This window comes from Neolamprologus brichardi, chromosome 15 (assembly GCF_056152115.1).
Source record: "Neolamprologus brichardi isolate AB-2024 chromosome 15, ASM5615211v1, whole genome shotgun sequence".
NCBI lineage: Eukaryota > Metazoa > Chordata > Actinopteri > Cichliformes > Cichlidae > Neolamprologus > Neolamprologus brichardi.
This window is the reverse complement of record NC_142118.1, coordinates 7,025,102-7,052,748: the sequence shown is the minus strand read 5'-3', so window position 1 is coordinate 7,052,748 and position 27,647 is coordinate 7,025,102. Positions and strand designations below refer to the sequence as shown.

Below are 27,647 nucleotides of genomic sequence, written 5' to 3'. Positions count from 1 at the left end.
ATGGCACAACTCACCTCTACAATGGTTACCTGTAACATCTCCTCTCCTGGATATTCACCTCATCCCTCCTGGAACACCAGCGGTCTAGCTCCTGCAGTGGTGATGTCCATCTGCTTCCTGCTGGGATTCCCTGGAAACATCGCTGTCATCATTCTCAAGCCAAACTGGGAGAACATGTCCAATCTGAGCCAGAGTTTGATGCTGAACCTGGCTTTGTCAGACCTGCTCTGCTTGGTTACCCTCCCAATATGGACTTACTATTTTGTCAGTGGTTGGATCTTTGGCCTGGTGTTCTGCAAACTCATAACATACTTTGTTTATTGCAGCATTTATGGAAGCCTACTGACTGTGACTGTGCTGAGCATCCAGCGTTACCTTCAGGTGGTGCACTTTGAGAGGAGTTTACCTCAGGTAGGAGCAAATAAGCTGCTCGTTCCACTCTGGCTGGCTGCAATGATCCTCTCCATTCCTGAGTTAGTATTTCTACAGCTGGTAGAACAGCAACACTGGACAAAATGCAAAAATAAACACTCTTCTGATGGCCAGAGGATGGCTATACTGTTGACAGAGACTCTTGTAGGATCTGTGTCCCTTTCTGTCATTGTTTTTTCATACATCAGTCTCTACAGAAAGGTGAATCGGGCAGCCTTTTTCAACAATCCACAGACCACCAGACTGATTACCAGCATCATTGTGACCTTTGTTGTCCTGTGGGTCCCATATCTTGTCATTAATGTGCTTAGTTTGGTAGCTATTTCCCTAAAAATTGAGGGCCTGCTGAAGTTTTGTGAAGACAGCTGGAACACTGTTGGAGCACTAACATTTCTAAACAGTACCATGAATCCACTCCTGTATGCCTTTACTTCAATTCGTTTGTCCACTTTGTGCCAGAAAATTGCTGAATATTTCCAACAGAAAGTCAGAGCTCCTCAAACTCTGTCGATGACAACAGATATAACTGTGGGAGCAACATCTCAATGAGAGCTTTGAGAACTTATTGTTTTTCTGCTGACACAGAAAATAGTATTTTAAGTCTAAAGATTTCCTTACAGCAGGCTGGTTGTGATTTAATGATTAATTCTGAGGTTAAGCAACATCTCCCCTCATATCAGCTCAGTACTCATTACAGTTGAATTGAAAAAAATTGATTTGAGAACTATCAAAACATTAAAAAAATATTAACTAAAATCTTAGAGTATAATCTAAAAAAGGTAAATAAAATTTTTCTCAACTGTTTTTTTAAGCACATTAATTGGGTCTCATCAGTTGTGATCACTTTCATGATCATATTTTGTTGGGCAACTTTCACATTAACTGTAAGCCAGAGATCATGTTTCATCAATTTTAACAAACAGAAAGCAACTGAGTAAATACAGTAGGTAAATGTAACCCAAATAAAATCCTTCCATAACCAAATCAGTTAGCTTTGCCTAATCTTACCAGCCAATGGTGAAACGCAGCCCTCTGAGGCAACTAGGTAACTGACTTCTTCCCTCTAATATTTGTATCTATGAGAGTGACAGCTGATACCAGCATACATTTTTTGTTTCTTGAGATAGTTGTGGGGACGTTTTATTGAATTGAATTGAATATATACATACATATATATATATATATATATATACACACACACACACACACACACACACACACACACACACATATATATATGTATATATATATAAGGAATAAGCTCTGAGCACAAGATCCATAGAGGCTGGGGTAGAGGCTGTGTAAAGATGCCCCAGAGACAATCCAGCACATAACAGCATGGTGCAAGATGCTAGCAGGCAAGGCATACATGGAACACCATAACCAAGCGGCCAGCATAGTGTACAGGAACATCTGTGCCGAGTATAACCTGGAAGTCCTGGACCTGGAGGTCAAAATGGGAGACGCCCCCAAGGGTGGTGGAGAATGATAGCTAAGATCCTGTGGGACTTCCAAATACAGATGGACAAAATGGTGATGGTTAACCAACCGGACATATTGATGGTAGACAAACAGAAGAAGACGGCTGTAGTGATCAATGTCGCGGTCCCGAATGACAGCAACATCAGGAAGAAGGAACACGAGAAGCTCGAGAAATACCAAGGGCTCAGAGAAGAGCTCGAGAAGATGTGGAGGGTGAAGGTAACGGTGGTCCCAGTGGTAATCGGAGCACTAGTTGCAGTGACTCCCAAGCTAGGCGAGTGGCTCCAGCAGATCCCGGGAACAACATCGGAGATCTCTGTCCAGAAGAGCGCAGTCCTAGGAACAGCTAAGATACTGTGCAGGACCCTCAAGCTCCCAGGCCTCTGGTGGAGGACCCGAGCTTGAAGGATTGAGCGCCCGCAGGGGCAAGCGGGGAATTTATTTATCTATCTGTCTATCTATCTATCTATCTATAAGTTATTTTCTCTGTTGTAGCTGGGTGAGGTGGATCTAATGTATCGCTACTTTATATTATAGTTTTATTTTGCAATGGCTCATTTGATGCAAGTTTCTTAATTTTGTTGTAACTAACATCTAAATCTGTAATGTAACCTGTTACTCTCTTGACACAGGCTCAATCATCCATGTAAGGACAACCCATAAAGTTGATTCTGTTCATCTGGATGTAACGTTTTCAGTGGGAGAAATGTTTTGTCACTCCTCCAAGTTATTTCTTCAGACTGAACCTGTGTACCTGTTACTGTTATAAAGTAAATGTATGTGTTTCATAGGACTATATATAGACAGCAGGCCTCTGGAATGGAAACTTCCTAAATACTTCATTTGTATTTTTTAAAAGCTGCGCTTAGTTTACTCACAGTCTCGCTGATTATATTCACTGGAAATGTTTTAATAAAGCTCTGCATTGTTCTTCTTTTGACATAGATTATATTTGTTTTATTGCTGTCTGCATCCTCATGTTATAATTTATTTTCTGTCCAGTGGTCACCTTCTTGCTTTCTTTTCACTAACTTAAAGAGCAACTGAAGTGACTTCAGCACTGATATGGGAGGTGAACCATGAACTCAAGGGGGTCTTCCTCTGTTTGTATGGTTGAGAAAAAGGGCTTTAATTACTGGTCAGATCAAATGTACTCTTATGTTCTATGGACAGCTGTCTATATCAACCTATAACCTTTAAAAAAAAAGTTAAATAAAAAAAGAATATAAAAATACTATGATGCAAATTGTATTCCTCAAAAGTCTCTAGTTAAATTACAGTTTTTTACAGCCGCTAGGACACATTTCTCAATACTTAGGTCACTTTTGCAAAACTCTTCACACAATTCTCCTAACTGACCTTCAGCTTGGCAAAGCAGTTCATTTCACATTCAAAATGCACTACAACTACCAAAACACTTTATTCAGGTCTCAAATAAACTCATTCTTCCAGAACACTAGCAAAGGTTGACAGCCGACAAACACACTTTGTCAACCACAAAACAATGACCTAAAAAACACTAACAACATGTAGCATTACACAGTGTTTTCTTGTGTAAAACAAGGACACATCTCTGTTTATAATTTCAATATATGTTACTGGAATGAATCAGACATCATGCAGAATTCGTTAATATTTGTTTATGTATTTTTATTTTTTTGCACTAAGTAATCCCAAAATACAAGAATTTGTATACACACCATCCACTGATACACATACAATAGTAATGCTAATCTACTCGGTCTCCTCCATTTGGCCACAGGTTCTCATCCACATCACATCTTATGTCATCTAGGGCAATACACCTAGGAAAGAATAGAGTAACACCTGTGTAGATGTTCATCTAAAATGAGAATCAACTGTGGCTGGTTAAACTGCATTTTTAGATTTAAAATATGTTTCACTAAAATATTGCTGTTGAATTTTGCTGTCTTATTCAGTTTTGCATTATGTTATTGTTTTGACCATAAGTTTAACAGTTTTGAAAACAGTATGTAAGTACATGCAAAATGTCCTGTACGTACAAAGATTTTTGGCAGTTGTTGTGTCTGAGTGAGAGAATAATTCATGAAATTTGAGAGATGTAGTCATTGAATGCATTTTGTGCCAAAACAATGATAACTGATCCTCAGTTTAGCCCACATAGACTTCTGTTGTGCTCACTGTGTGAGGAGTTTTGCAAAAGTGACCTAAGTATTGAGAAATGTGTCCTAGCGTCTGTAAAAAACTGTAAATAAGCACTCCCATTTAGCGTTGTCCTTACTGTGGGTTTAAAAAAAACTCTCTCTATATGAAAAAATACTTCCCGCAGACTGCTTCCATCATTTGCTGAGCTCAAAGGAAAAAAAGAAGGGGGATCGCAATGAGAGGCAGCGTGCAGGGTCCTCATAGACATCCACATCCCACTCCGATGTCTAAAAAAAAATGTCAGCACCAGGCATGCAGAGGGATGAACCAGCCCAGCAGCACAAAGGTTTTTGCGTTTTTAGCAAGTGATGACATCACGTTTGAGGTCAAAGTTGCAGTCGTGTGGACACAGATTCCGGTTTATGTTGCTATTTCGTTCTTTTAGAACTGTATTTAAACGTAAACATTTATTGCTCTTACATATAAATCAGCCTCGAGGAACTTTGAGTGTAGGTTTATGTGGGGTGTGTGTGTGTGTGTGTGTGTGTGTGTGTGTGTGTGTGTGTGTGTCTCACCTGTAGTTTAACCCCTGCTGTTTATGTCAACAAAGACTCTGCTACAGGCAATTCCTCCTTATTCCTATCCTATTAGTTGCTGCTGCAGAGATTTTATTCTTGTGTTATTGTGTTATTCTCATGTTTTCTCAACCTTTGTTTCTATGAAGTCAAAAAAGCCCGACCAGTTCCGAGGGAAGTGGAAAACATCCAGTTCTATGACGTAAACGCTGAAAATTAGTTCTCAGTCTTTATACATGTGAAATCTATACTTCCTTGGTGTTGTTCCATCTGTTGTGACAATGTGATATTAATGGATTAATCCTTATTGCATTAGCATCACAGTTTCCTTGTTATTAGTTCCCCTTTGATTCATCAAAAGTAACTACCTGTTCATGTGGCTGCACATTTATCATCATCATCATCATCATCATCATCACTTGCTCAGTGCACAACACTGACAGCAGGTTTGCAGCATGGCACAAGTCAACTCCACCGTGGCTACCTATAACATCTCCTCCTCTCCTGGATATTTACCTAGGACTTTCTGGTACTCCACCAATCTGGTTCCTGCAGTGGTGCTGTCCATCTGCTTCCTGCTGGGATTCCCTGGAAACATCGCTGTCATCATTCTCAAGCCAAACTGGGAGAACATGTCCAGTCTGAGCCAGAGTTTGATGCTGAGTCTGGCTGTGTCAGACCTGCTCTGCCTGGGTACCCTTCCATTGTGGATTTACTCATTCCTCTATAGCTGGAGCTTCGGCCTGTTGCCCTGCAAACTCATAACATACTTTGTGTATGGCAGTGTTTATGCCAGTCTGCTGACTGTGACAGTGCTGAGTGTCCAGCGATACCTTCAGGTTGTTCACCTGCAGAGGAGTTTAAATCAGGTAAGAGCAAGGAAGCTGCTGGTTCCCCTCTGGCTATCTGCAATGACCCTGTCCACTCCTGCTTTACTAGCTCAACAGCTACTTGAAGTAGATCAGCAAAGGACATATTGCAGACCTCAGTACTCCTCCGAGGGACAGAGGATGGCTGTACTGTTGACAGAGGCCCTTGTAGGATTTGTGTGCCTTTCTATCATTGTTTTTTCATACATCAGTCTCTACAGAAAGGTGAATCGGGCAGCCTTTTTCAACAATCCACAGACCACCAGACTGATTACCAGCATCATTGTGACCTTTGTTGTCCTGTGGGTCCCATATTTTGTTATCGATGTGCTGGGTGTGGCAGCCATTTCCCTAAAAAATGAGGCCCTGCTAACATTTTGTGAAGACAGCTGGATTACTGCTGGAGCACTAACATTTGTAAATGGTGCTGTGAATCCACTCCTGTATGCCTTTACTTCTGATCGTTTGTCCACAATGTGGCAAAAAATTGCTGAAAATTTAATACGGAAGTTCAGAATAGCTCAAAACCTGCCTGAATCAAGAGATATCACTGCAGAACCAGCATCTTAGTGATTTTCCTGCATGGCAGAGTTCAACCACACTGTTATATTACTAATATTATTATTAATAATAATATTAATAAGATAATAATAAGATAACATAATAAGATTATGTATAATGAATATTGTATCTTAAGTGAAGAGATCTCCTCTCTCCTGCTGATGCACACAGGGTGCAGTCCACTCTATCTATCACAGAAAGCTGTTGATGATTGGTGTTTTAATAATAAACTATGAGGTTAAGCAACATCTCCTGTCAAATCAACTGTGTGCTAAACCTGATTTTTCCAAAACCAAATCAATGATTTTTGCTGCCTAAGCTAACCAACCACACTACCAATGCTGAAAGCAGCCTAAAGGCCCCAGTATACCCACCACACTGGTCGCTTTCCCCGCTGCTGCAACCTCCCTTGTGTTGCGGGACAATTTTCACATCACATCCTGTGTCATGAGACACAATCCTTGCTGTGGTCTGGATCTTTGTCCCTTGGCACAATGCGCTGCGGTTGGTTGAAGACACGACTGCACAATCGTACTGTTCTTTACAGCCATTTTAATGACAATCCTGTTAACTGTTAACCTTTAGATAATTTTAGGTGATGTATGATTAAAGTAATTTCCATGTTGCAAGTCGTTTAAATTTTTTCATTGGCTTCATTGGCTTACATACTGTTACAGTGGTTAGCACTGTTGCCTCACAGCAAGAAAGTCCTGAGTTCAATTCCAACATGTCTTCCCTGTGTTTGGATGGGTTCTCTCCAGGGACTCCGGTTTCCTCCTCCAGTCCAAAGACATGCAGTTAGTGGGGATAGGTTAATTGGAAACTCTAAATTGCCTATAGGTGTGAATGTGAGTGCAAATGGTTGCCTTTGTCTATGTGTTAACCCTGCGACAAACCTGTCTGTACCCTGCCTCTTGCCCTAATCTGTTATTTTAAAAGACAGATTAAACATATTTTTTATTTTGAGTGAAAACTGTAAAATGTACTTTTTGTTATATCAAATCATATGTTTGAAAAATAGGCAAATAGAGTATAAAGTTTCGCACTGTTTGTACCTATCCTCTGAAGCTGTAACAAAGGCAGTGATTACAGTTTTTTACAGCCGCTAGGACACATTTCTCAATACTTAGGTCACTTTTGCAAAACTCTTCACACAATTCTCCTAACTGACCTTCAGCTTGGCAAAGCAGTTCATTTCACATTCAAAATGCACTACAACTACCAAAACACTTTATTCAGGTCTCAAATAAACTCATTCTTCCAGAACACTAGCAAAGGTTGACAGCCGACAAACACACTTTGTCACCCACAAAACAATGACCTAAAAAACACTAACAACATGTAGCATTACACAGTGTTTTCTTGTGTAAAACAAGGACACATCTCTGTTTATAATTTCAATATATGTCACTGGAATGAATCAGACATCATGCAGAATTCGTTAGTATTTGTTTATGTATTTTTATTTTTTTGCACTAAGTAATCCCAAAATACAAGAATTTGTATACACACCATCCACTGATACACATACAATAGTAATGCTAATCTACTCGGTCTTCTCCATTTGGCCACAGGTTCTCATCCACATCACATCTTATGTCATCTAGGGCAATACACCTAGGAAAGAATAGAGTAACACCTGTGTAGATGTTCGTCTAAAATGAGAATCAGCTGTGGCTGGTTAAACTGCATTTTTAGATTTAAAATATGTTTCAATAAAATATTGCTGTTGAATTTTGCTGTCTTATTCAGTTTTGCATTATGTTATTGTTTTGACCATAAAGTTTAACAGTTTTGAAAACAGTATGTAAGTACATGCAAAATGTCCTGTACGTACAAAGATTTTTGGCAGTTGTTGTGTCTGAGTGAGAAAATAATTCATTCAATTTGAGAGATGTAGTCATTGAATGCATTTTGTGCCAACACAATGATAACTGATCCTCAGTTTAGCCCACATAGACTTCTGTTGTGCTCACTGTGTGAGGAGTTTTGCAAAAGTGACCTAAGTATTGAGAAATGTGTCCTAGCGTCTGTAAAAAACTGTAATAGAGCGTGTACTGTGTCGCCCTTTGCTGGTGTTGAGTGGTACTGCATCATACAGTGCAACCGGTGAATCTGGCACTCTGAAGAGCTCCTTTTCTTGTTTCTGTTTGCATGTACAGTGAGTTCAAGTTAAGCTGGAAATGAAAGAAACAAGGAAGTTTTTGTGTTTGTAATTAGAAAGGGGCCTCAGTTTATTTTGAGTAATTTGTGGTGAAGCAGCAATCAGTACACTGGTTCATATGCTGCTGCTGAAGTCTAAAGCGCTCGAGTATATGCTGGATGTTCTGTACATTATTTCCAGAAAGTCACTGTATCTTTATCCAGTGTAGCGTAACAAAATCTTGAAAGAAAAATAAAAGAAGTATAAAATGTGGATGAATATGAAATATGAAGGATACATCAATACACTGATCTCAGTGACCCTCGTGGCTCAGACTTGTCTGCTTTGGTTTATTTTATTTCTTTACAGCAAGAATTACACAAGAAAACGTGTTTGTTGCATCAACACTGTCAAAAATCATCAAAAGTACAGTAATAAAAAATCCATACATATGTTATGTAGACCAGTATTTCCTTAACAAGTACAACTAAAACCAACTTCTCTAAATAACCCAATAAATGGCTGAACAGGCTACAGATCCAGAATCAGAGACAAATGCAGCAGTCTTCAACTCAAGGTTGGTCTGTCAAACTCTCATTGAAGAGAGAAGCTGATTTCAGATCATATTTTTTTTCACATTTTTACAGTTTATTAAAAGCTGCAGCTCTTTTAAACCCACGATCGTATTATATACAATTTGTAAGTATAAAACACAATAACTGTTGTTAAAATTGAAATTAAACTGACTTAAATAATAAAAAGAAAAAAAAAACTCATCCGCTCCTTGTCTGTGCTTAAGGTTCGTGACTTCAGCCTTTGCAGTTAAAAGTTGCAGTTAAGTTTAAAGACATCACTATTAGTCTAATCTCCAACCAGACTGTGGCAGTGGGATTGCATTATGGATCATGTAGGTATAATATTTTCACATTATTTGATGAAAAAAATTTTTATGGAAATGTTTTACTGGAAACTCTGCTTCTTTTATATGTAAATCAGTATTGTGAATGTATCTGTAAAGAAAACAGCCTCAAGTTTTCTTCTTTCATCCTAGAATGATCTTAAGAACATCTAAAATTGGATACACTGAGAAATATTCAGCTCCATTCTGACATATTGCACTTTGAAGATGTGATTACTTTTAAAAATACTTCTACTAAAATGACTTTTGGGGGGAGGGGGGGGGAGTTGTGGGGCTTGTCTATACAAAGCTTCTAAAGCTCTATTTTATTTTTATTTTATTTATCAAGGATTAATTGTTTAGCACCAATGATGAGACAGTTCTCTACAGGTTTTATACACAGTGTCCCTGATCTTTGAGTCCCTTTAAAGGTGTCTTCAGCTCTTTGCCTCTCACATACCCTCTGCTCTGTCTCTGTATCTTCAGACCTCTTTACAAAGACTTGGATCTCCATGGATCCAGTGGCAGATCTGGGCGTATTTAGGAGGTGTGATCCTCACTGCAACATTAAAGTCCCTCTGCTCACCCCCCTCCACCTTCACCCAATGATGGCCTGAAAACACTCCAATCACCCTCCTCTTCCACTTCCCCTTGCTGCCTGTGTGTCCCGCTTCCTGCCTGAGTCGGATGTAAACACCCGCCCCTGTAGCACCGGTCTGCGCGTCGCAGTGCTGATACATCAGATCGTCAGACTCCTTTGCCACTGAGCAGAAGCGATAAACCACCCTCTCATCTCCGATGCCGTCAGGCAGGTTTTTGTCAGCATCATAGCCTGAGAAGTGGATCCTTGTGAGGGGTGCAGTCGAGGGTGCTACTCCGAGCTCCATGTGCTTTTGCTTTACTGGTCGTTTCAGCTCCAGAAGGGCGTAGTCATAGTCGGGGGAAAGAGAATTAGTAGAGTTCTGGGTGTGGATCCATCCTTGAGGGATTTTGGTTTGCTTAACTCGAGTCCAGCGAAACACTGGTTCCCGTGTGGCCCCAGTACTGCGGCGTACACGATTGAGGCCTTTTTGTCTGCCTCTTCTCTCAGACTTTTTGTTTCCACCATCAGCTGTTCCCTCCTCAGCCCTTTTTCTCCCTCTACGTCTTCTACCTTCAACTCCCTTTCTCCCTCTCTCCCCAACTAAACTATTCATCTCCCCACCTCCATCCATTAGCTGCTCCTCTCCTTCCTTCTCACCTTTCTCAGCCCCTCCTTTCCTTCCTTCTCTTCTCCTCCCTCCTCTTCTCCTCCCCCCACTTCCTCTTTTAGTTTTCAGCTGTAACAAACCTACTCTAACCTTCCTGGCACCCTCCAGGTAGTCCCTGCCATCATGGATGCAGTGTGCTGCTGTTAGCACATGTTTTGAAGATATCAGGACTCCAGAACAGCCCGTAGAGATGCGGACTGCAGCAGAGAACGGGTAGTTGGTGATGAAATGGGAGTCTGAGATCACAAAACGACCATCTGCTCCATAAACCTGCCGTTTCCTGCGGGGAAGACCCGTTGAATGTGCCGGTGGTCTTGTAGACATCTCGTTGATCCCCTGCAAACTCATGTCTGTATGTGTGCGAGTGCCATTTTCATACAGCGTCTCATATCCCAGATTTCTCTCTTGCTCAGTTTGGTCTACAGGTGGTAGGGTGCTTTGACATTCTATTCCACAGAGCATCTTTGCCGCCCTTCTTTCTAATTCTTCGTTTTCCTCTTCCTGCCCTGTGAACAAAGGTGTTCTTAAAAGTGCTGTGCGTGTGGCCACCAGCTCAGGAAGGCTCTGTCTGGTCCACCTGTGCACCTCGTTGCTCTCACTGTTGCCAAAAACACCAGAAGCTGAAAGTGCAGCTACACAGAGCAGCACACACTTCAAATGAGTCAGAGCCATCCCGCTGAAAATACAGTAAAGAAAAATATTTGAGAGTTGGAGAGAAATACAACAAGATTTTTACACTGAGGCTAGGAGTTAAACGACCAGCAGATGGCGCACAAGCTTTACGTATGAATTGAAAATAGCTCGCCAACTAAATGTTTAAGATTTCACTTTAAATTAAAATGACATGTTAGTTATTTTTTTAAAAATTATTTCTAATCTAATCACGATATATAATCATTAACTTTCCTATAAAACCGAAAACATATTTTCTGGATCCAAACTAATGTATTTATTGCAAAGTTAAGCAGGTCAATAACAAACAACGTGAAAGCTATGAAAATAAATCTGCATAACCCGTAAATTTAAAAATATATACATTTTACAGATATTCTTAGGAAGGACATATTAATGTAAATAAGTTAATGTGACCTATTCGTTGTTAGCGACATGCAAAAAAATGAAAAATATAAAACATTCCTACCTGCAGATAAAATAAATAAGCACTCCCATTTAGCGTTGTCCTTACTGTGGATTTAAAAAAAACTCTCTCTATCCGAAATACTTCCCGCGGACTGCTTCCATCATTTGCTGAGCTCAAAGGAAAAAAGAGGGGGGATCGCAATGAGAGGCAGCGTGCAGGGTCCTCATAGACATCCACATCCCACTCCGATGTATGAAAAAAAAAAAAGTCAGCACCAGGCATGCAGAGGGATGAACCAGCCCAGCAGCGCGAAGGTTTTTGTGTTTTTAGCAAGTGATGACATCACGTTTGAGGTCAAAGTTGCAGTCGTGTGGACACAGATTCCGGTTTATGTTGCTATTTCGTTCTTTTAGAACTGTATTTAAACATAAACATTTATTGCTCTTACATATAAATCAGCCTCGAGGAACTTTGAGTGTAGGTTTATGTGGGGTGTGTGTGTGTGTGTGTGTGTGTGTGTGTGTGTGTGTGTGTGTGTGTGTGTGTATTAAATGTATTTCAAACGACCTATCAAAGTGTTTCTAGACATGAGTCCAGTGCAGCTCTTTAACCCCTGCTGTTTATGTCAACAAAGACTCTGCCGCAGGCAATTCCTCCTTATTCCTATCCTATTAGTTGCTGCTGCAGAGATTTTATTCTTGTGTTATTGTGTTATTCTCATGTTTTCTCAACCTTTGTTTCTATGAAGTCAAAAAAGCCCGACCAGTTCCGAGGGAAGTGGAAAACATCCAGTTCTATGACGTAAACGCTGAAAATTAGTTCTCAGTCTTTATACATGTGAAATCTGTACTTCCTTGGTGTTGTTCCATCTGTTGTGACAATGTGATATTAAGGGATTAACCCTCATTTGCATTAGCATCACAGTTTCCTTGTTATTAGTTCCCCTTTGATTCATCAAAAGGTGAACACCTTCATCATTTATCATTATTAGTGTGTGCCACTCACACCAACTTTCCAGCATGGCACAAGTCAACTCCACCATGGTTACTTCTAACATCTCTTCCTCTCCTGGAGATTCACCTCATCCTTCTTTGGACTCCAGGAGTCTTGTTCCTGTAGTGGTGCTGTCCATCTGCTTTCTGCTGGGATTCCCTGGAAACATCGCTGTCATCGTTCTTAAGCCAAACTGGGAGAACATGTCCAGTCTGAGCCAGAGTTTGATGATGAATCTGGCTGTGTCAGACCTGCTCTGCTTTGTTACCATTCCACTGTGGATTTACTATTTTCTCTATGGCTGGACCTTCAGTTTGGCAGCCTGCAAGCTCATAACGTACATTGGGTACTGCAGCATTTATGCCAGTCTGCTGACTGTGACTGTGCTCAGTGTTCAGCGTTTCCTTCAGGTCGTTCACCTGCAGAGGAGTTTAAATCTAGTGAAAGCAAGGTTGCTGCTGGCTCCTCTCTGGCTGGCTTCGATGACCCTGTCCATCCCCGCTTTAGTGGTTCGATGCCTGGACAAAGATCAGCACTGGACACGTTGCAAACCTCACTACTCCTCCAAGAGTCAGAGGGTAGCTGTGGTGTTGACAGGACTCCTGATAGGAGTTGTGTCATTTTCTGTCATGGCTTTTTCATACATCAGTCTCTACAGAAAGCTGAATCGAGCAGCCTTATTCAACAATCCACAGACCACCAGACTGATTACCAGCATCATAGTGACTGTATTTGTCCTGTGGGTACCATATCGTGCCATGAATGTGGTGGAGATTGCAGCTGTTTCCCTCGATAACAAATCCTTGTTAAAGTTTAGCGAGGACACCTGGAACGCTTTCGCCTCTGTAACATTTGTAAACAGTGCCGTAAATCCACTCCTGTATGCCTTTACTTCTAATCGTTTGTTCAGTCTTTGCCAAAAAAATGCTGAACATTTAGCGGAGAAGTTCAGATTTTCCCAAAATCTGTCTAAGTCAACAGATGTCACTGAAGAAGCAGCACCTCAATGTTGAACATCTTTGGAGAATAATTTTTGCCCTGCTGATACTGGAAATTATATTTTGAGTCAAAATATCTCCTCTCTCCTTCTGATACGCACAGGGTCCTCTTTATTTGTCACAGCCAACTGTTGGTGATTGGTGGTTGAATCATGAATTTCAAGGTTAAGCAACATCTCCCCTCAAATCAATCGTGCGCTGATTACATCTGGTCCTCAGCCAGAGCTTAAAAACACATGATTGTTGAAACGGAACGAGGCAAACATTCAATGGAATCAAAGTACCTATCAAATTACATATAATTACAAAGAATTTCATCTGAAATTATAATGTAATCTCCATTAATCTGAGACAGCTGGGAAATTGAAGTAATCATATCTATGACAGTGACACTAGCTGATATCAACCGTTCCCTGGCTTGATGACAATCAAAGCAGTTTCTACATGTTTTTAATTTTCTCCTGTTGAGTTTGGGTGTTTTTGTGGACTTTATATCCATCAGCCGGTCGGAAGAAACAACAATTAATGAAAAGACTGAATAAATGTTTTCACTGGAGCTCCTCCATCAACAGGAACAGCCTCCGGTCTGTGATGTTACCAACAGAAAGGACAGAGAGAGTGCTGCTCTAATACAACAAGCAGATGTGTGTAAACTTAATTATCCTTCCATTAACTCATCATTTCACTTTTATTTTGTTAATACATTTGTTTTTATTCATGGGCATTTTAAAATAGTATGAAAACAGGCACATTGTACCATTCCATTAAAGGCATATAAAGGGAATTTTAAAATTCAAAATGGTGAATGGTTTTACCAAAAGTGCAGTTATCACAGGTAGAGGAAGTACCTGTATGTTCTTCCTATTAAGAGTGGGAACACAATGAAAAATGATTTCCCCATAGCTTTAAATGTTCTGTAATAGTTTAAATGTTTATTAGAGAAAGTTTTGTGAATTCTGAATGTTTATATTTATCTAAGTTCATGAGGATTTGATGAGAACACTGAAAGCACCTTCATTTATGTACTGTAAATGCAAAGCTAGCAGCTGGCTAACTAGAGACCGACCCAGGTTCAGGTTACCTAACTCAACAATAAGGTAACATGTTTCTCGAATACTATATAGTATCATTATGGGTACAGAAAAGTACTTAAATGATCTCCTATAATTCTCAATTATATTTAATACTGATGTGATATATTTATAAATTAGCTCTAGTTTGCTCCAAAACCATTGCATAGTTTTGGTTCCACAGTTTATCATATTATACAAGTGTGTTACGCACACATATACTGTTACAAGGTAACTGTGTGTGTGTGTCCGCTTCATAGTAGTATATATAACCCACAGTTCAGCAAAGATGACTTCCAGAGAAATTGATTTGTATTTTAAAGGCTTCACTTTGTTACTTCCACAGCATCTGCGATTATATTTGTGGAAATTCTCAATAAAACTCTGCATTGTTCTTCCACTGAAATGTTTCAGGATATTTGCACTGATATGTTTGATTAGCCAAGTCACCCTTTTTATGCTCTCAGGCTTTATGGACAGCTGTCTTGTTCAACCTGTAACCTCAGTACAAAACTCTGTCTAGACACTACTGGTAAATCCATCCCACCCAAAGGGTCAGGACTACTGCGGGAGAGAATGTGGTCGGTGATTCAGTATTTCCCCCAGCTGTTCCTTTGGGCCCAGGCGAGGTTTTCTCCTGCCTCTTGTAAGGAACAGAAGAAACTCTTTCCCATCCAAGTTTGACTTGTCTGGTCTCTGTGCCAAGATGCTCATTAAAGATTTTCACAACGTGTAACACACACTTTTGGTAATCAAAAGGGAGTTTTCTGGACTGGCAAAGCAAGAAAACATGCAAAGCTGAATCATTTTTAAACTTGGATGCAAAGTCTTGAATACAAAACAAAATGACAAAAGTTGATAACTAAACATATCTTGGCAAGAAGTCTGAGAGCAGAAGAAACCAAACGATGTATAAAAAATAATAATACAATATTTATTTTAAATAAATATATATTATATATATTAAATAAATGTTTCAAGTCCTTTAACTCCTCACTGATCAATAATGCAAAGTTATAAAAAGTCAGCATCATCTGTCTGCCCTCCTAAAGAAAATACTGAAAAAAAAATTAGGGAGGACCAAACAAACTTACTATTAAAAACCATTACAAGCTATTAAAAAAAATAAAGAAAACATCAAATTTAAATGTTATTACAGCATCATGTTTTCTATTTTATTTCATCTAACTGGGACTGTTGTCGGGGGCCAGGTTCAGCTTATTGGTGTGGGCATCCACAACAGTCCCAGTTTCTTATGTGAGCCAATTTTCTCATTGGGAAAATTTAATTCTCGCCCTTGACACATCTAAAGGGTCACAGAAAAAGGCTTAAAGTGATGTAATGACTACAGACTGCACAATATCAGTGAAACTCAGTGATTTGTGACAATGAGAGGCAGAACAATTGTTAGCGATGCAAAGTGGGATCAGCTTTGATTGAAGTGACTGCCCATAGGAGTGAATGATACCACTGATTGACAAGTTGTTTAACACATCAGAGGTTTACCTTCATGACCAGAGCTTGAACATCCAATAGCAATTTAACCTTTAACTACAAAGCGATGAGAGCGACTCACTTCATATATGGACAAAAATCATAAAGGACTATAAAGTGTGAAGACTGGTTCCTTCTTAGATCTCTCCATGCTACCATGCAGCCAGCTAGCTCCTGACTGTAGCACGGTCTTCCTAAAATAATATTTATATTTTTAAATCGGATGATTGAATTTGTAGAAATAAGGAAACAAGCCATTGACACAAGGTCACAGTTCTCCATATAAAATCATCAAAATGTATTCAGTAAGTGGAGTCCAGTCTATGGGGAGCTAGAGATAACAGCATTTTATTGCCCTGGGACAATTGATGACTCACTGTTGCCTGCTCAGTGCTATCTTCTCACGCATCTCAGATTTGCTTTTCTTTCCCCCACATCCCTCAATTACTAATCTCTCCTCTGCTTTCCAGCCCTTTATTTAACTCTTCTTTCTTTTTGTCTTCAATTCCTCCATCCCTGAACACCGTCTCTAGAGTCAACAAAACAAAAACAACAGCCCCCTCTCCCAGTAAGAAACTTACAGCTGCCAGGAGAAGAGGTGAGGATAGAAACATGACTGAGGAAAAAGCAAAGAAGAGAAGAGGAGATGGTTTACCTTGGCTCACTCTGTGTCTCATAATAGAGCTTTTCTGTTTTCTGTCCAGCTGTAATTCTTAGTTTTAGTGGGAGACTGCAGTTAAATGAAAATTCCCCCCCCCCCCCCCCCCCCCCCCCCCCACACACACAGCACCAATCTAAGAGATTTCGGGTTCAGTGTGACCTCTTGAGAATGAATCTGATAAAGTTTGTCTGAGATCTCCAGCTGTAAGCACAAATCAACAAAGTAAGGTAAATAGAGCCGCAGTAAACTGTTTGGATCTTGACAAAAAGGGTTTGTTTAAGAGAGTAGGTTCGTGGGATGAAGCAGACAGAAGAAATGTCTTGCAATGAGTGTCAGGGTGTGTTTGTCTGTTTGGTTACTTCTTCATGTGCATACATGTCACCGGGTGAGGTACACAGACATTCCAATTGGTTTGTTTAATAGGTATGAAACTGCTTGCACTGACAGCTATAATTATGCCATAACATGCCTACCAAGTATGACCTTAAAATTCTTTGAGATAAATTCATATCATGTTTTCATATTTACCTTTTTTATTGTGGCTCCAACAATCTGACAGCTTCTTAGCTTTTTCTCAGCAGTGCATAGCTTGAACGTCAATATTTTGTATGACCACCTTTAGCCTTCAACACAGTCTGAACTCTGGCAAATTCTAATGGTGCTTTTGTGCACTCATAATTCCATCACCGTTGACAAGATCCCCAACACCACCGGCTCAAATGAAGCCCCAAACCATGAAAGAGCCTCCACTGTGTTTTACAGATGGCTGCAGACACTCACTGTTGTTCCAGTCTGTTGACCTCGGCCTTATATTCTCATTACAATTTGAAATAAAAATGTCAGATTCAATTTATTAGTCGATGAGACCTGTGGCCATGTGGCCAAAGGTCATGACTTTCAGACTGAGTTCATCGGCTGTATTTTCAGGCCTGCCACTTTTCTTCAGTTCTCCACTTGTTCAGTTTCCTCAAACGTTTTAAGGATGCACTACACACCATGCAGAGATATACCAAATGTTTTCCTAATAGCTCTGTGAGAATCACATTTTTGGTGAAGAAAAAAATAAAATTTTATGCCTGTAAAACTGTGTTATGTTTGGCATTTTTTTGTCAGTTCAAATAAATAAGTCAGAACAAATTATTTGTTGTTGCTGTTAGCAAAAAGTGCAGAAAGGTCTCTTTTCAAATCTTTACAGTTGTCTGTAATGCGTAGGCACAAAACTGGTTCATCCTTTGCGTTAGGCGCAGGGACAGCTCAGTAAGTAGGGTGTTCACCCCATGAACTACCCACTAAGTTGGGGGTTCAAATCCACAGAACGCCTACCCTGAGGTACCCCTGAGCAAGGTACCGTCTCTACACACTGCTCCCCGGTGCTGGATTGGTGGCTGCTCACTGCTTCACTGAGTGAATGTGTTAAATGCAGATGACTAATTTCCTACGGGATTAATAAAGTATACATTATTTAGGCGCTTTTTAATAGTTGAATAATTCATAGCTCAGTGTTAAAAGGCTCAAAAAAAGCCCATGAAAAAAATATCATTCCTCTGCAAATGTTAAGGTTCAAGAACTGGATGTGCCGGCTCACTCCCGGTGGCTACTTGGCGGGGCCTGGCGCCTGCTGCTCGGTCAGGCCTCTTCCGGGGCGCGGAGGGCTCTCGGGCCTCCGGCCTCTGTGCCTGCGGCTCGGTTCACTCTGGCACAGCTGGCTGCCGGCGGAGCCGGCGGGCACGCCGGTGCAGCCCCCTTTAGTTTCTGCCTGGCGGCTACTGGGTGACCCCTCGTCTGGGGATCCTCAGCCCTTCCCATGAAGGTGGCACGGATGCCCCTCCGGTGGTCCTCCTTGGGCTCTTGCACTCTGGGGCCTCTGGATGTCTGGGGCCTGGATCTCCCCCATGCCTGCTTCATGCCCTGGGGGACAGGGCTATGGCTCTCTACATCCTCTTGCAGACCATTACATGGGGAAACCATTTGAATACAAGCGCGCCGATCCACACAGGTGTGCACACAGGTGTTTGCTGTTCGTAGACTTGAATCACACCTTTCTTGGCTGCTACTTCAAAGCACATTGTGCGCTGTCTGTCCTGCGTGCTGCACAACAACGTTCAATATTTGGTATTTGCTGCTGTTTACACTTAGCTAGATTAATGCGATGGTGTTGTGTATAGTATGTTGCTTTGTTTTGTTTTGTTTTTTTGCTTGTTTTCTATTCTTTTTCTCTCAACAGGTGATCCCGGAGATATTTTTTTTCCCCCCCTTTCTCACTGTCCCTCTCCCCTTCTGTTTTTCTTTTCCTTCCTCTTTCTTTCTCCCTTTCCTATCCTTCACTCATGTCTGTCCCGTCTGTAACAACTGAAAATAAAATAAAATAAATAATAAAAACAAAGGTTGATCAAATGGACCAATACGGCAATGCCATGATGATCCATTTGGCAAAATAAATCCATTGGGTATCCTTGTTGGTCTTCAGACAACAATTCTGACGGCTAAAGAACCAAATGGGACAGGCAAAAAAAAAAAAAAAAAAAAAAAAAAAAAAAAAAAAACGTTTTAAGGATGCACTACACACCATGCAGAGATATACCAAATGTTTTCCTAATAGCTCTGTGAGAATCACATTTTTGGTGAAGAAAAAAATAAAATTTTATGCCTGTAAAACTGTGTTATGTTTGGCATTTTTTTGTCAGTTCAAATAAATAAGTCAGAACAAATTATTTGTTGTTGCTGTTAGCAAAAAGTGCAGAAAGGTCTCTTTTCAAATCTTTACAGTTGTCTGTAATGCGTAGGCACAAAACTGGTTCATCCTTTGCGTTAGGCGCAGGGACAGCTCAGTAAGTAGGGTGTTCACCCCATGAACTACCCACTAAGTTGGGGGTTCAAATCCACAGAACGCCTACCCTGAGGTACCCCTGAGCAAGGTACCGTCTCTACACACTGCTCCCCGGTGCTGGATTGGTGGCTGCTCACTGCTTCACTGAGTGAATGTGTTAAATGCAGATGACTAATTTCCTACGGGATTAATAAAGTATACATTATTTAGGCGCTTTTTAATAGTTGAATAATTCATAGCTCAGTGTTAAAAAGCTCAAAAAAAAGCCCATGAAAAAAATATCATTCCTCTGCAAATGTTAAGGTTCAAGAACTGGACTTAAAATGATGAAAACAGCAGCCAATGTCCAAAGAATAACTTTTAAAAGCAGGAGTTGGCAGTTTAATGGCCTTGTGTTTCACACTGTATTCTGTCTGTAAATATCAGCACATGTCACTGCTGGTGAAGAAGCATCTCCATGCAGATATACAGATGCATGCATTTGAGTATTCTGTATATTAAATGTATTATTTAAGCCAACCAAAGCTGTCGTTGTTGCATCATCTCCTATCACCATTACTTCATTCACTTACTGATAGTATCAGCTCATACTGAACTGTGTGAAAGTCTTGCGCCTGCCCTCGTTTCTTCATGATTTTCTTGTAATCTTGAAAGTGCTCTTGAGCAATAGTTCTCCAGGCTTTCTTGATGTCTTTAAACTGCAAAGATCAAGTATGATAAATACTTGCCAAAGAGGCTAAGCTGGAAGTCACCCTTCACAGCTCCAAGTCTTTGCAGACAAACCTGATACTGAGAAGTGCAAGTTTAGCACGTAAGAAAAAACTACTTGATTAACTATATTTTTCCCCTTCATCAAGTATGCACCGCATGGAAATAACAGAGCAGAGCACTGTAACAATTCTTTCTAGAAATGTTTTGTTTTCATTAAAATGAGGCCTGGCATACTTTAAAAATCAATTCCCAATCTTCAGCGTGACTGTTTGAATCACGCTTATTTCACAGAAGTAAACAAACCTCCTGTAACTCAGAACGTTGGTGCAATGGACAGCTTAGCTCACATGTTTTTGTCTGCAATCTGCAGTCTCAGAGGAGAACGTGCCGAGGGAAGGGCTGTTCTGGACAAATAGGTGTATATTTTCTTGGCTCCACAAAGTTTAATGAGGGCTTAAAGGGAGGAGGGACAGTCTTTTCAAGCAGACACTAAATCCTTTTTTACCAAAAGGTTATGGAAGTTAACTGTTACGTGTCATGTTATGTATTAAGAAAAGGATCTGCATCTAAATTAATAATGTTCATTTTTATTTGATCCTATCTGACTCTATCCATCTCACCTTATCCCCACCATCCTCCTTTGTCACACCAACTCATTTCATGCCCTCCTGCAACAACTGCACCCCATTACACAGCTACAACATCTTCATCAAATTTGCAGATGACACAAGTGTGGTAGGTCACATCAGCAACAATGACGAGACTCACAGGAGTGAAGTGAGCCATCTGGCCAAGCGGTGCAGCGACAACAACCTTTCCCTGAACGTGGAGCCGAATAAAGAGATCATTGTAGACTGTGAAAATCACCCGAACACAAAAACCAGGCGTTGGGGTCGGGAAACACCCATGCCTTCAAAGACTTCAAAGACAATGCTGAAGCTATCCAGGGACCAATGACACTTAGCCAAACGCAACATACTGAAAATCATATAAATACATTTGCTCGGTTGAAAATCACCCAGCGTTAGCGTTCTACGGTTAATGTATAAATTAATGCAATATATCAAGTTTAAAATGACAGAAAAGTACTATTATTATTTGGATTTTATTTGGGGATTTTATGTTAAAAATCTTTTATCTTTAATCCACATTTACTATAATAAAATAATATGTCACACACACATAAAACAGGCAGAATACTTTTGTAAAATCAAAAACTTGGTTGATAATTAAAACAAACTATTGTTAAATTATGATTACGTCAGTGTACACAGAGTCTTTAGATGTAATTTTATATAGAAATTTTGTATTTTAATCGATATTTACTTTTAAAAAGATATTCTGGCCTAAAGAAAAGTAACACTAAAAATATTATCTTTATTTATTTCATAATATCAGCACTTCTGCAATGCATTACTACTTACAACTTCAATTTGCTATAACTGTCCTTCAAAAAAGATTTTTTTTTAATTAAAAAGTAAAACTTTTTAAACTACTGCTGTTACAAGAGCACTTCATAACTTCATATACATTTTCACATACTCAAAACTACACTGTGGTTGAATGGCAAGAGAGACATAATTTACTTTTGTCAATGGGATATTTTTCAGTTTAGTTTGTTTTTAATTCTACACAACAGTTCATTCTAAGTAAACATGCAAGAATTGTCTCTCTGAATTAACGTAAGGAACTTAACCGACATAATCACCTGCAGAAATGTTAAGATTAGTTAGTTTGTTTTGTCCGTGTACAAAAATGTCAAAAATTTACAAATGTTGAATTGTCTTTATTGCACAAACTCTGCCTCTCCTTTATCGTTATTTGAATTGAAAGCAACCTGAAATCCAAATAATTGTGACAACATGTGGTGATGTTTGAATCAGGAAACATCTGTGTCTCACTGCTATAATAAGCAAAGATCTCATAAACAGCCTGACATGTGCTGTTTCTGTCATCATGTTAGCGCTCCAACAGGAGGAGGAGGATTTTGTTCTTCTGTTATTCTAAATGTGTGTGTGTGTGTGTGTGTGTGTGTGTGTGTGTGTGTGTGTGTGTGTGTGTGTGTGTGTGTGTGTGTGTGTGTGTGTTGTGGGCCTTGAACTGGTTGTTTGTTTTGTACATGCTTTACATGTTTTCTCCATTCCAGCACAAATGTGTGGTGCATTTATTCTGTCTTCCACAGTAAGGGTCACTTGTTTTTTTCTCTGCTCTTTTTCTTTATTCTGTCACTCAGCAATGTGCATTAGAAATCTGAGCACCATGTGTTTACCAATGGGACACGAAAGAAATTAAAACTAAAAAGCTGCAAAGTGATGCATGGCAAGATAGTGAGTACTTGCTGCAAACCAGGTTTGAGAATGACTTCTTTATGCTTGCATGAAATGCTCTCTTAGGCTTTTTGGCCTCTTGCTCTGATAAGCTAAACAGTACCCATGTTCTCCCCTTTGTCTCAGAGTTTCAAATTGCTCATGTTTCACTAAAAAATCTTCATGCTCTCCTTAGGCCTCTGTGGGTTCTCTTTGAGTACTCAGCCTTCTTCCCACAGTCCAAAGACATGCATTTCTAAAATGACTGCATGTATAAATGCAAAGGTGTGAATGATTGTCTATCCCTTGGTGTTAGTCCTGCGACAGACCCCACCTCGCTCCCTCTGAATGCTGGGATAGAATCCACTTAGATCCTGAATTAGACACATGGGGAAAAAATGGCTGAATGGATAGTCACCAAAACATAAAACCTGTATCCATAGCATTGCTAGTGAAAGTTTGATTTAAAAAAAACAAAATGCCTTACAAATTTAACCCCTTAAAGCCTGAAATAATTGCTAGAAAGCTTTTGAAAAATAAGAATCTTTGAAAATGAAGAGTTTATTAGACCACCAATAAACATCACCATAATTTGTTCCCATATATGACTTTTATTTCAGTTAATTTGCTACATCGGGCATTTTTTAAAATTACTTAAAAATGCATTTTGCAATTTATTTCTGCTGCTGATGAAATTGAAATTGAAGTCTCAAAAACTCACAAAAGAAAAATTGGTGAAAATCATTTAATCATAAGATCACTTTCCCGCAGAAAACCTCCAGTGCCAACACATTGAACCATTTACATGGACACAATACAGCCAAACAAAAACACCTGTCCAGATGCTTTTACTGATTTTCTTTTTCCTGGAGGCACTTCCTTATGGTTTGTACTTTGTAACTTTGTAATTTGTTAATCTTAATGCGCACTTGCTAAAGGCCAATCTACACAAACCGATGTCCATGAAGAAGTTCGTTTCTGAGCCTGGTGTGCAGACTGACCTTCGGTCCTGCAGAGCACCACTGGTATAGATTGGAATGCTCTGTTTGAGCCAGGCCTTCTCACCTAAATTCAGCAGGCAACCTCACTGATTTTCTTGCTCATTTTTGATCGAACGACTACTTTAAAACTCACATGTGGGTGTAATATTCAGTGTTTGCATGCTTTTGGACACATATCTCTCTCTCTCTCTATTCTGTGGAAATAATGACTCTGCAAGTGTTTCCTAACAGCTGAAAAAGCTGATTAATTAAGCCTTTGTCACTAATTGCAACTCCTGACATCTTGGAAAAAAGAATCAGTGTATTATATTGATAGCAGATGCAATAAGAAACAAAATGTCGATTTGGAAAAATGGTGGTGAAAGTTTACGGTATTGCTCTTTGATTTTTACTGTGCAGAAGGCACACTTTGTTAAACTGCATTTGCCTTCAGGGCGTGGTGCAAAATAACAGGTTGTAAGTAAGATAATGAAGATTTAGCACCTTGAAAAGTAATGCTACCTCATATCATTTATGCTATCAGTGTAAAGTGAGGACAATTATTCTCCACTGTAATCTCACTGCAGACAACACCCTCTGACTGATGGAGCTTTAGGACCAGGAAGTGGAGCGAATGACCTTTCCATGTTGCTTCTGTTTCAGCTGCAACAAAAAAGAGAGACTAACTAATCTGAACGTCTGTGGAAACAGTGCAGTTCAGATTTAAAGGTTTAAACCATGCCACATGTCTCTTTTATAACTCTATTAACAAGGCACTCCTTTAAACTCGGGAAGGAATTGGCAAACCTATTGGTGACTATGAGTTGTGTTTACCAGCATGCAGCCAGTGCGTGTGGAATCCATGGCGGTGATTGAACTGAGACAGGAGGTTGACTGCTGGTAGGTTTGCTTTTAATGGGGCTAGATTCTATCAATCTGACTTTAACTCAGTGTGTCTGGCATTTCCCCCAGTCCTGGGGCTTAGCATTGCTGTCAGACAATGCTATAAGCTTTCAGAGCTTTTCACTTCTTTAAAAAAACAAAACAAAACAAAAAAGCCAGATTCACTGTTTTGGGTTGAGGCAGAAAACTTCACTCAGCCATGTTAGACAGTGGGAGACGGCTTGGCGAAGCCGAGACTTCACACCAAATAGATAATGACACACAGTTAAATCATCCACCTCCCAGCTGTATGTTTATCTCTTCGGTCTTTATCATTTTTGTGTCTGTCTGGATCCATCTGTATGGGAAATATAGTTATTGTATCCAAGTAGCCAACACACAAACAACTGGCTCTAAACCCAGAGATTTTCACTCATCACTTGATTTTTATTCGCAATTTCTCTGTCCTTACATGACCTCTGTATGTCCTGTGCTCAGTTGCTTCAGTGTATGATTCTCTTAGTAATACTCCCCCCTGCAGCTCGAGGAGGCCACAGGAAGATATCATAATTGTGTAACTATATGTCAGTAATATGTGACCTTTGTGTGTGTTCTTACCTTTTAGATTTGAATTGAATTTGTATTTTTGTGCTTTTTTGTTTTGTTTGGGGGTTTTGTTTGTTGTTTTTTGCTTTTTGGAAGCAAAACATCACACGTTTTATATTTCATATTATGTCTTCTAGTTCCAATCCTAAACTTTCAACAGCCAAAACACACACACACAAAACATAATAATAATAATTCCTGCTATTAAAATACAGAGTTTAACTGCTTTCTTTCGTGTGGACTGAAAACTGTATTATTTTTAATAAACTGGACAGAGAAACGAGAGTGAATTCATTGCTGTAGGTGGGGAAAAAATCAAGCCAATGAATAATAATGCGTATTTCTGCATTCATTGACATCCATACTTAAACTGTAGATATCGCAAGCTTTTTAGTAAGAACAATATTAAAGTGAAATCATGTGCAGCTGCTGATTCTAATCTAACTTTTTATCTACTAGCCTTTGACACATTCCCATGATGGAGTTTCACAAAAACAGCAGCAGCCAGCTGGCAGGAAAGTTTGAGTGATTTAATTGTGAAATGCTGGTGTATTTCAGAGTGACCTGTCTTTCCTTAAGTGAATGCACTTTATGTCACTTTAATAATTTTGTATCTGGACAAAGCTGGGATGAGCTAATTATCTAATTCTCAGCACAGGATCCTTAAAATAGAAGTGGATTGGTGTTATATCAGCTGCTGGTGAAGGTATGGGTCCAACTCGGCTCAGTGCGCACACGCCAGCATCGTCAGCTGATTACTTTTGATTAAAGACACATTTCTTATCACTCTGCTCTAAACAGGGAAGGTTCTGATTATAAACACACTGCAGCAATTATCGACGGAACAGCAAAGAGTACTTGTTATCTGAGTGCAGGAATGCACGTTCTCAACAGCAAAGAAAGAAATAGCTGAAAGACTTGATTATGAAGTGCAAATGATTGGTGAAATGTTAAAGTTTGGAAATGTTTTGACTGCGTTAGAAATAACAATGATACTATCATATGAACATGCAGCTGCTTTAAGATTAAAACATGAACCACTGACATCTTTTATCACTGTTTAGTGTCCGATTTTCAGAAAACAACAACTTTATTAATGGCACTGGCGGTTTGTCAATACTGGATAGTAGTGTGAAGGTTGTTGCTCAATTTATTAATTGATAGATTAAGACAAATTGCACAAAACTTCTATTTGTGATCAACACTTTGGTTTTTTTTGACCTCCGTTCTCTTTAGGCTATCCTGTTGGTAAAAAAATATCCTTGTTTTACTTCTAGCATGACTGAAAATTCTTAGATTGCTGTCCAAAAATGCACATGGATCCGTGTGGCCTTAGCCAGCTGAGCCTGTGTGCCATGTGCAGCCCCAGCCCAATGAGTCTGAGTATTCAGAGCCTTCAGTAAGCCACACCCCGAGGATTCCAAGTGTAGAGACCCTCCAATGAGAGTGGGTCCTGTACAGCAACAATGTGAGTGTCCAGAGCCTTTGGTGGGTTCTGTGCAACCTCAGATGGAACCTGAGCCAGAAGGTCCCATATTTCCTGTGTCAGAGGGTCCTGCGTGTACCTTGCAATATCCGAGGCTCAAGAGGCCCTGTACCTAAACCCTTCAGTGGGAGTGGCTCCTGCACAGTCCTACCTTGAATGCCCAAAGCCTTCAGTGCGTTCTGCACAGTCCCAGCCCAAGAATTTGGATTTGGAAGGTTTCAAGCAGTCCTAAGCAGCCAGAGTCGGTCAAGGTCTGTCCCTAGCAGCCATAATATAAGACAGAAAGTCACATGTTGCCTTGATCAGGGGGTCCCGTGTTGCTTGAGCCTGTTCCCCAAGCACCTGCATCCAAAGTAAGTTGCTCCTGGCCATCTTCTTGCCTTTCAGGTTGGCCAACTTTTACCAAGCCTCCACATGGATCCCATCTCCTACTTTGTCACTGTTTGCCCCTTCAGCCTCCTGATAAGTTTCTTCGTCGGTGGCCAGACATCAAGCTCTCAGAAGATGGTTGTTTCTGTTGCTGACCACCAGTCCAGCCCCCAAACAATCTCAGCCTTCTCAGCCGGTCTCCAGTGCAACATTTTCACTCCCAGTCTCTTGTCTGATATCCAGAGAGTTCCACCTGCCCTCTTCCATCTCCAAGACGGCTTCCTGAATTATTCCTCTCTGCCCTAAACAGGAAAGGCTCTGATTACAAACAGACTGTAACAATTATTGAGGCAAAAGCAAAGAATACTTTTTGTTATCTGAGCCCAGGAATGCACATTTTTTCAAGAGCAAAGAAAGAAATAGTTGAAAGAGTTGATTGTGAAATGTGATTGATCACTGAAATGTTGAATGCTGGCCATTTTTTCAGTGTGTTAAAGATTACAAACATGCTGTCACATAAACACACAGCTGCTTTGAAATTGGGACATGAACCACAGACATCCTTTATCACTGTTACACTTAGTGTCAGATTTTCTGAAAACAACACTGGATGGTGGTGGGAAGGTTTTCACCAATGTTTCTAAATCCAAAGACAAGAGCCAAAGAGTTGTTGCTCACTTTATCAAATAGACTGATTAAGAGAAACCTCCATCTGGCCCTGTGATCAATACTTTGGTAATCACTTTGACCTCATTACCATCAAGATATTGTTTTCCTTAAAAGAACTTATACACCTCCACTCACCAGTCGCTTATTATTACTATTATTATTGCCTTAATTCTTAAT

The 27,647-nt window shown here is 40.0% G+C and overlaps 4 protein-coding genes across 4 annotated transcripts; 3 read left to right on the top strand and 1 right to left on the bottom strand.

The window, feature by feature from the left end:
• LOC118454675 (C-C chemokine receptor type 8-like) lies at window positions 1–981 on the top strand. Its single transcript, XM_087852229.1, has one exon. The coding sequence runs from the start codon at window positions 1–3 to the stop codon at window positions 979–981; it is 981 nt and encodes a 326-aa protein (XP_087708355.1).
• Window positions 982–5,031: 4,050 nt separating this feature from the next.
• On the top strand, window positions 5,032–6,055 carry LOC118454676 (leukotriene B4 receptor 1-like). Its single transcript, XM_035910470.2, has one exon. It carries the CDS (start codon window positions 5,072–5,074, stop codon window positions 6,053–6,055), a length of 984 nt encoding a protein of 327 aa, XP_035766363.2. The 5' UTR covers window positions 5,032–5,071.
• Window positions 6,056–9,569: 3,514 nt separating this feature from the next.
• LOC102791590 (inactive serine protease 35-like) lies at window positions 9,570–11,507 on the bottom strand. Its single transcript, XM_087852115.1, has 2 exons — window positions 11,479–11,507; window positions 9,570–11,013 (listed from the first exon to the last, which is right to left on the bottom strand). Exons 1-2 carry the CDS (start codon window positions 11,505–11,507, stop codon window positions 9,570–9,572), a joined length of 1,473 nt encoding a protein of 490 aa, XP_087708241.1.
• Window positions 11,508–12,437: 930 nt separating this feature from the next.
• On the top strand, window positions 12,438–13,424 carry LOC118454677 (leukotriene B4 receptor 1-like). Its single transcript, XM_087852235.1, has one exon. The coding sequence runs from the start codon at window positions 12,438–12,440 to the stop codon at window positions 13,422–13,424; it is 987 nt and encodes a 328-aa protein (XP_087708361.1).
• The last annotated feature ends 14,223 nt before the right edge of the window (window positions 13,425–27,647 follow it).

Coding starts and splice junctions, on each gene's coding strand:
- LOC118454675 (XM_087852229.1), top strand. CDS start 1: ATGGCACAACTCACCTCTACAATGGTTACCTGTAACATCTCCTCTCCT.
- LOC118454676 (XM_035910470.2), top strand. CDS start 5,072: ATGGCACAAGTCAACTCCACCGTGGCTACCTATAACATCTCCTCCTCT.
- LOC102791590 (XM_087852115.1), bottom strand. CDS start 11,507: ATGGGAGTGCTTATTTATTTTATCTGCAG. Junction 11,014..11,478: donor CTTATTTATTTTATCTGCAG/GTAGGAATGTTT, acceptor CTGTATTTTCAG/CGGGATGGCTCTGACTCATT.
- LOC118454677 (XM_087852235.1), top strand. CDS start 12,438: ATGGCACAAGTCAACTCCACCATGGTTACTTCTAACATCTCTTCCTCT.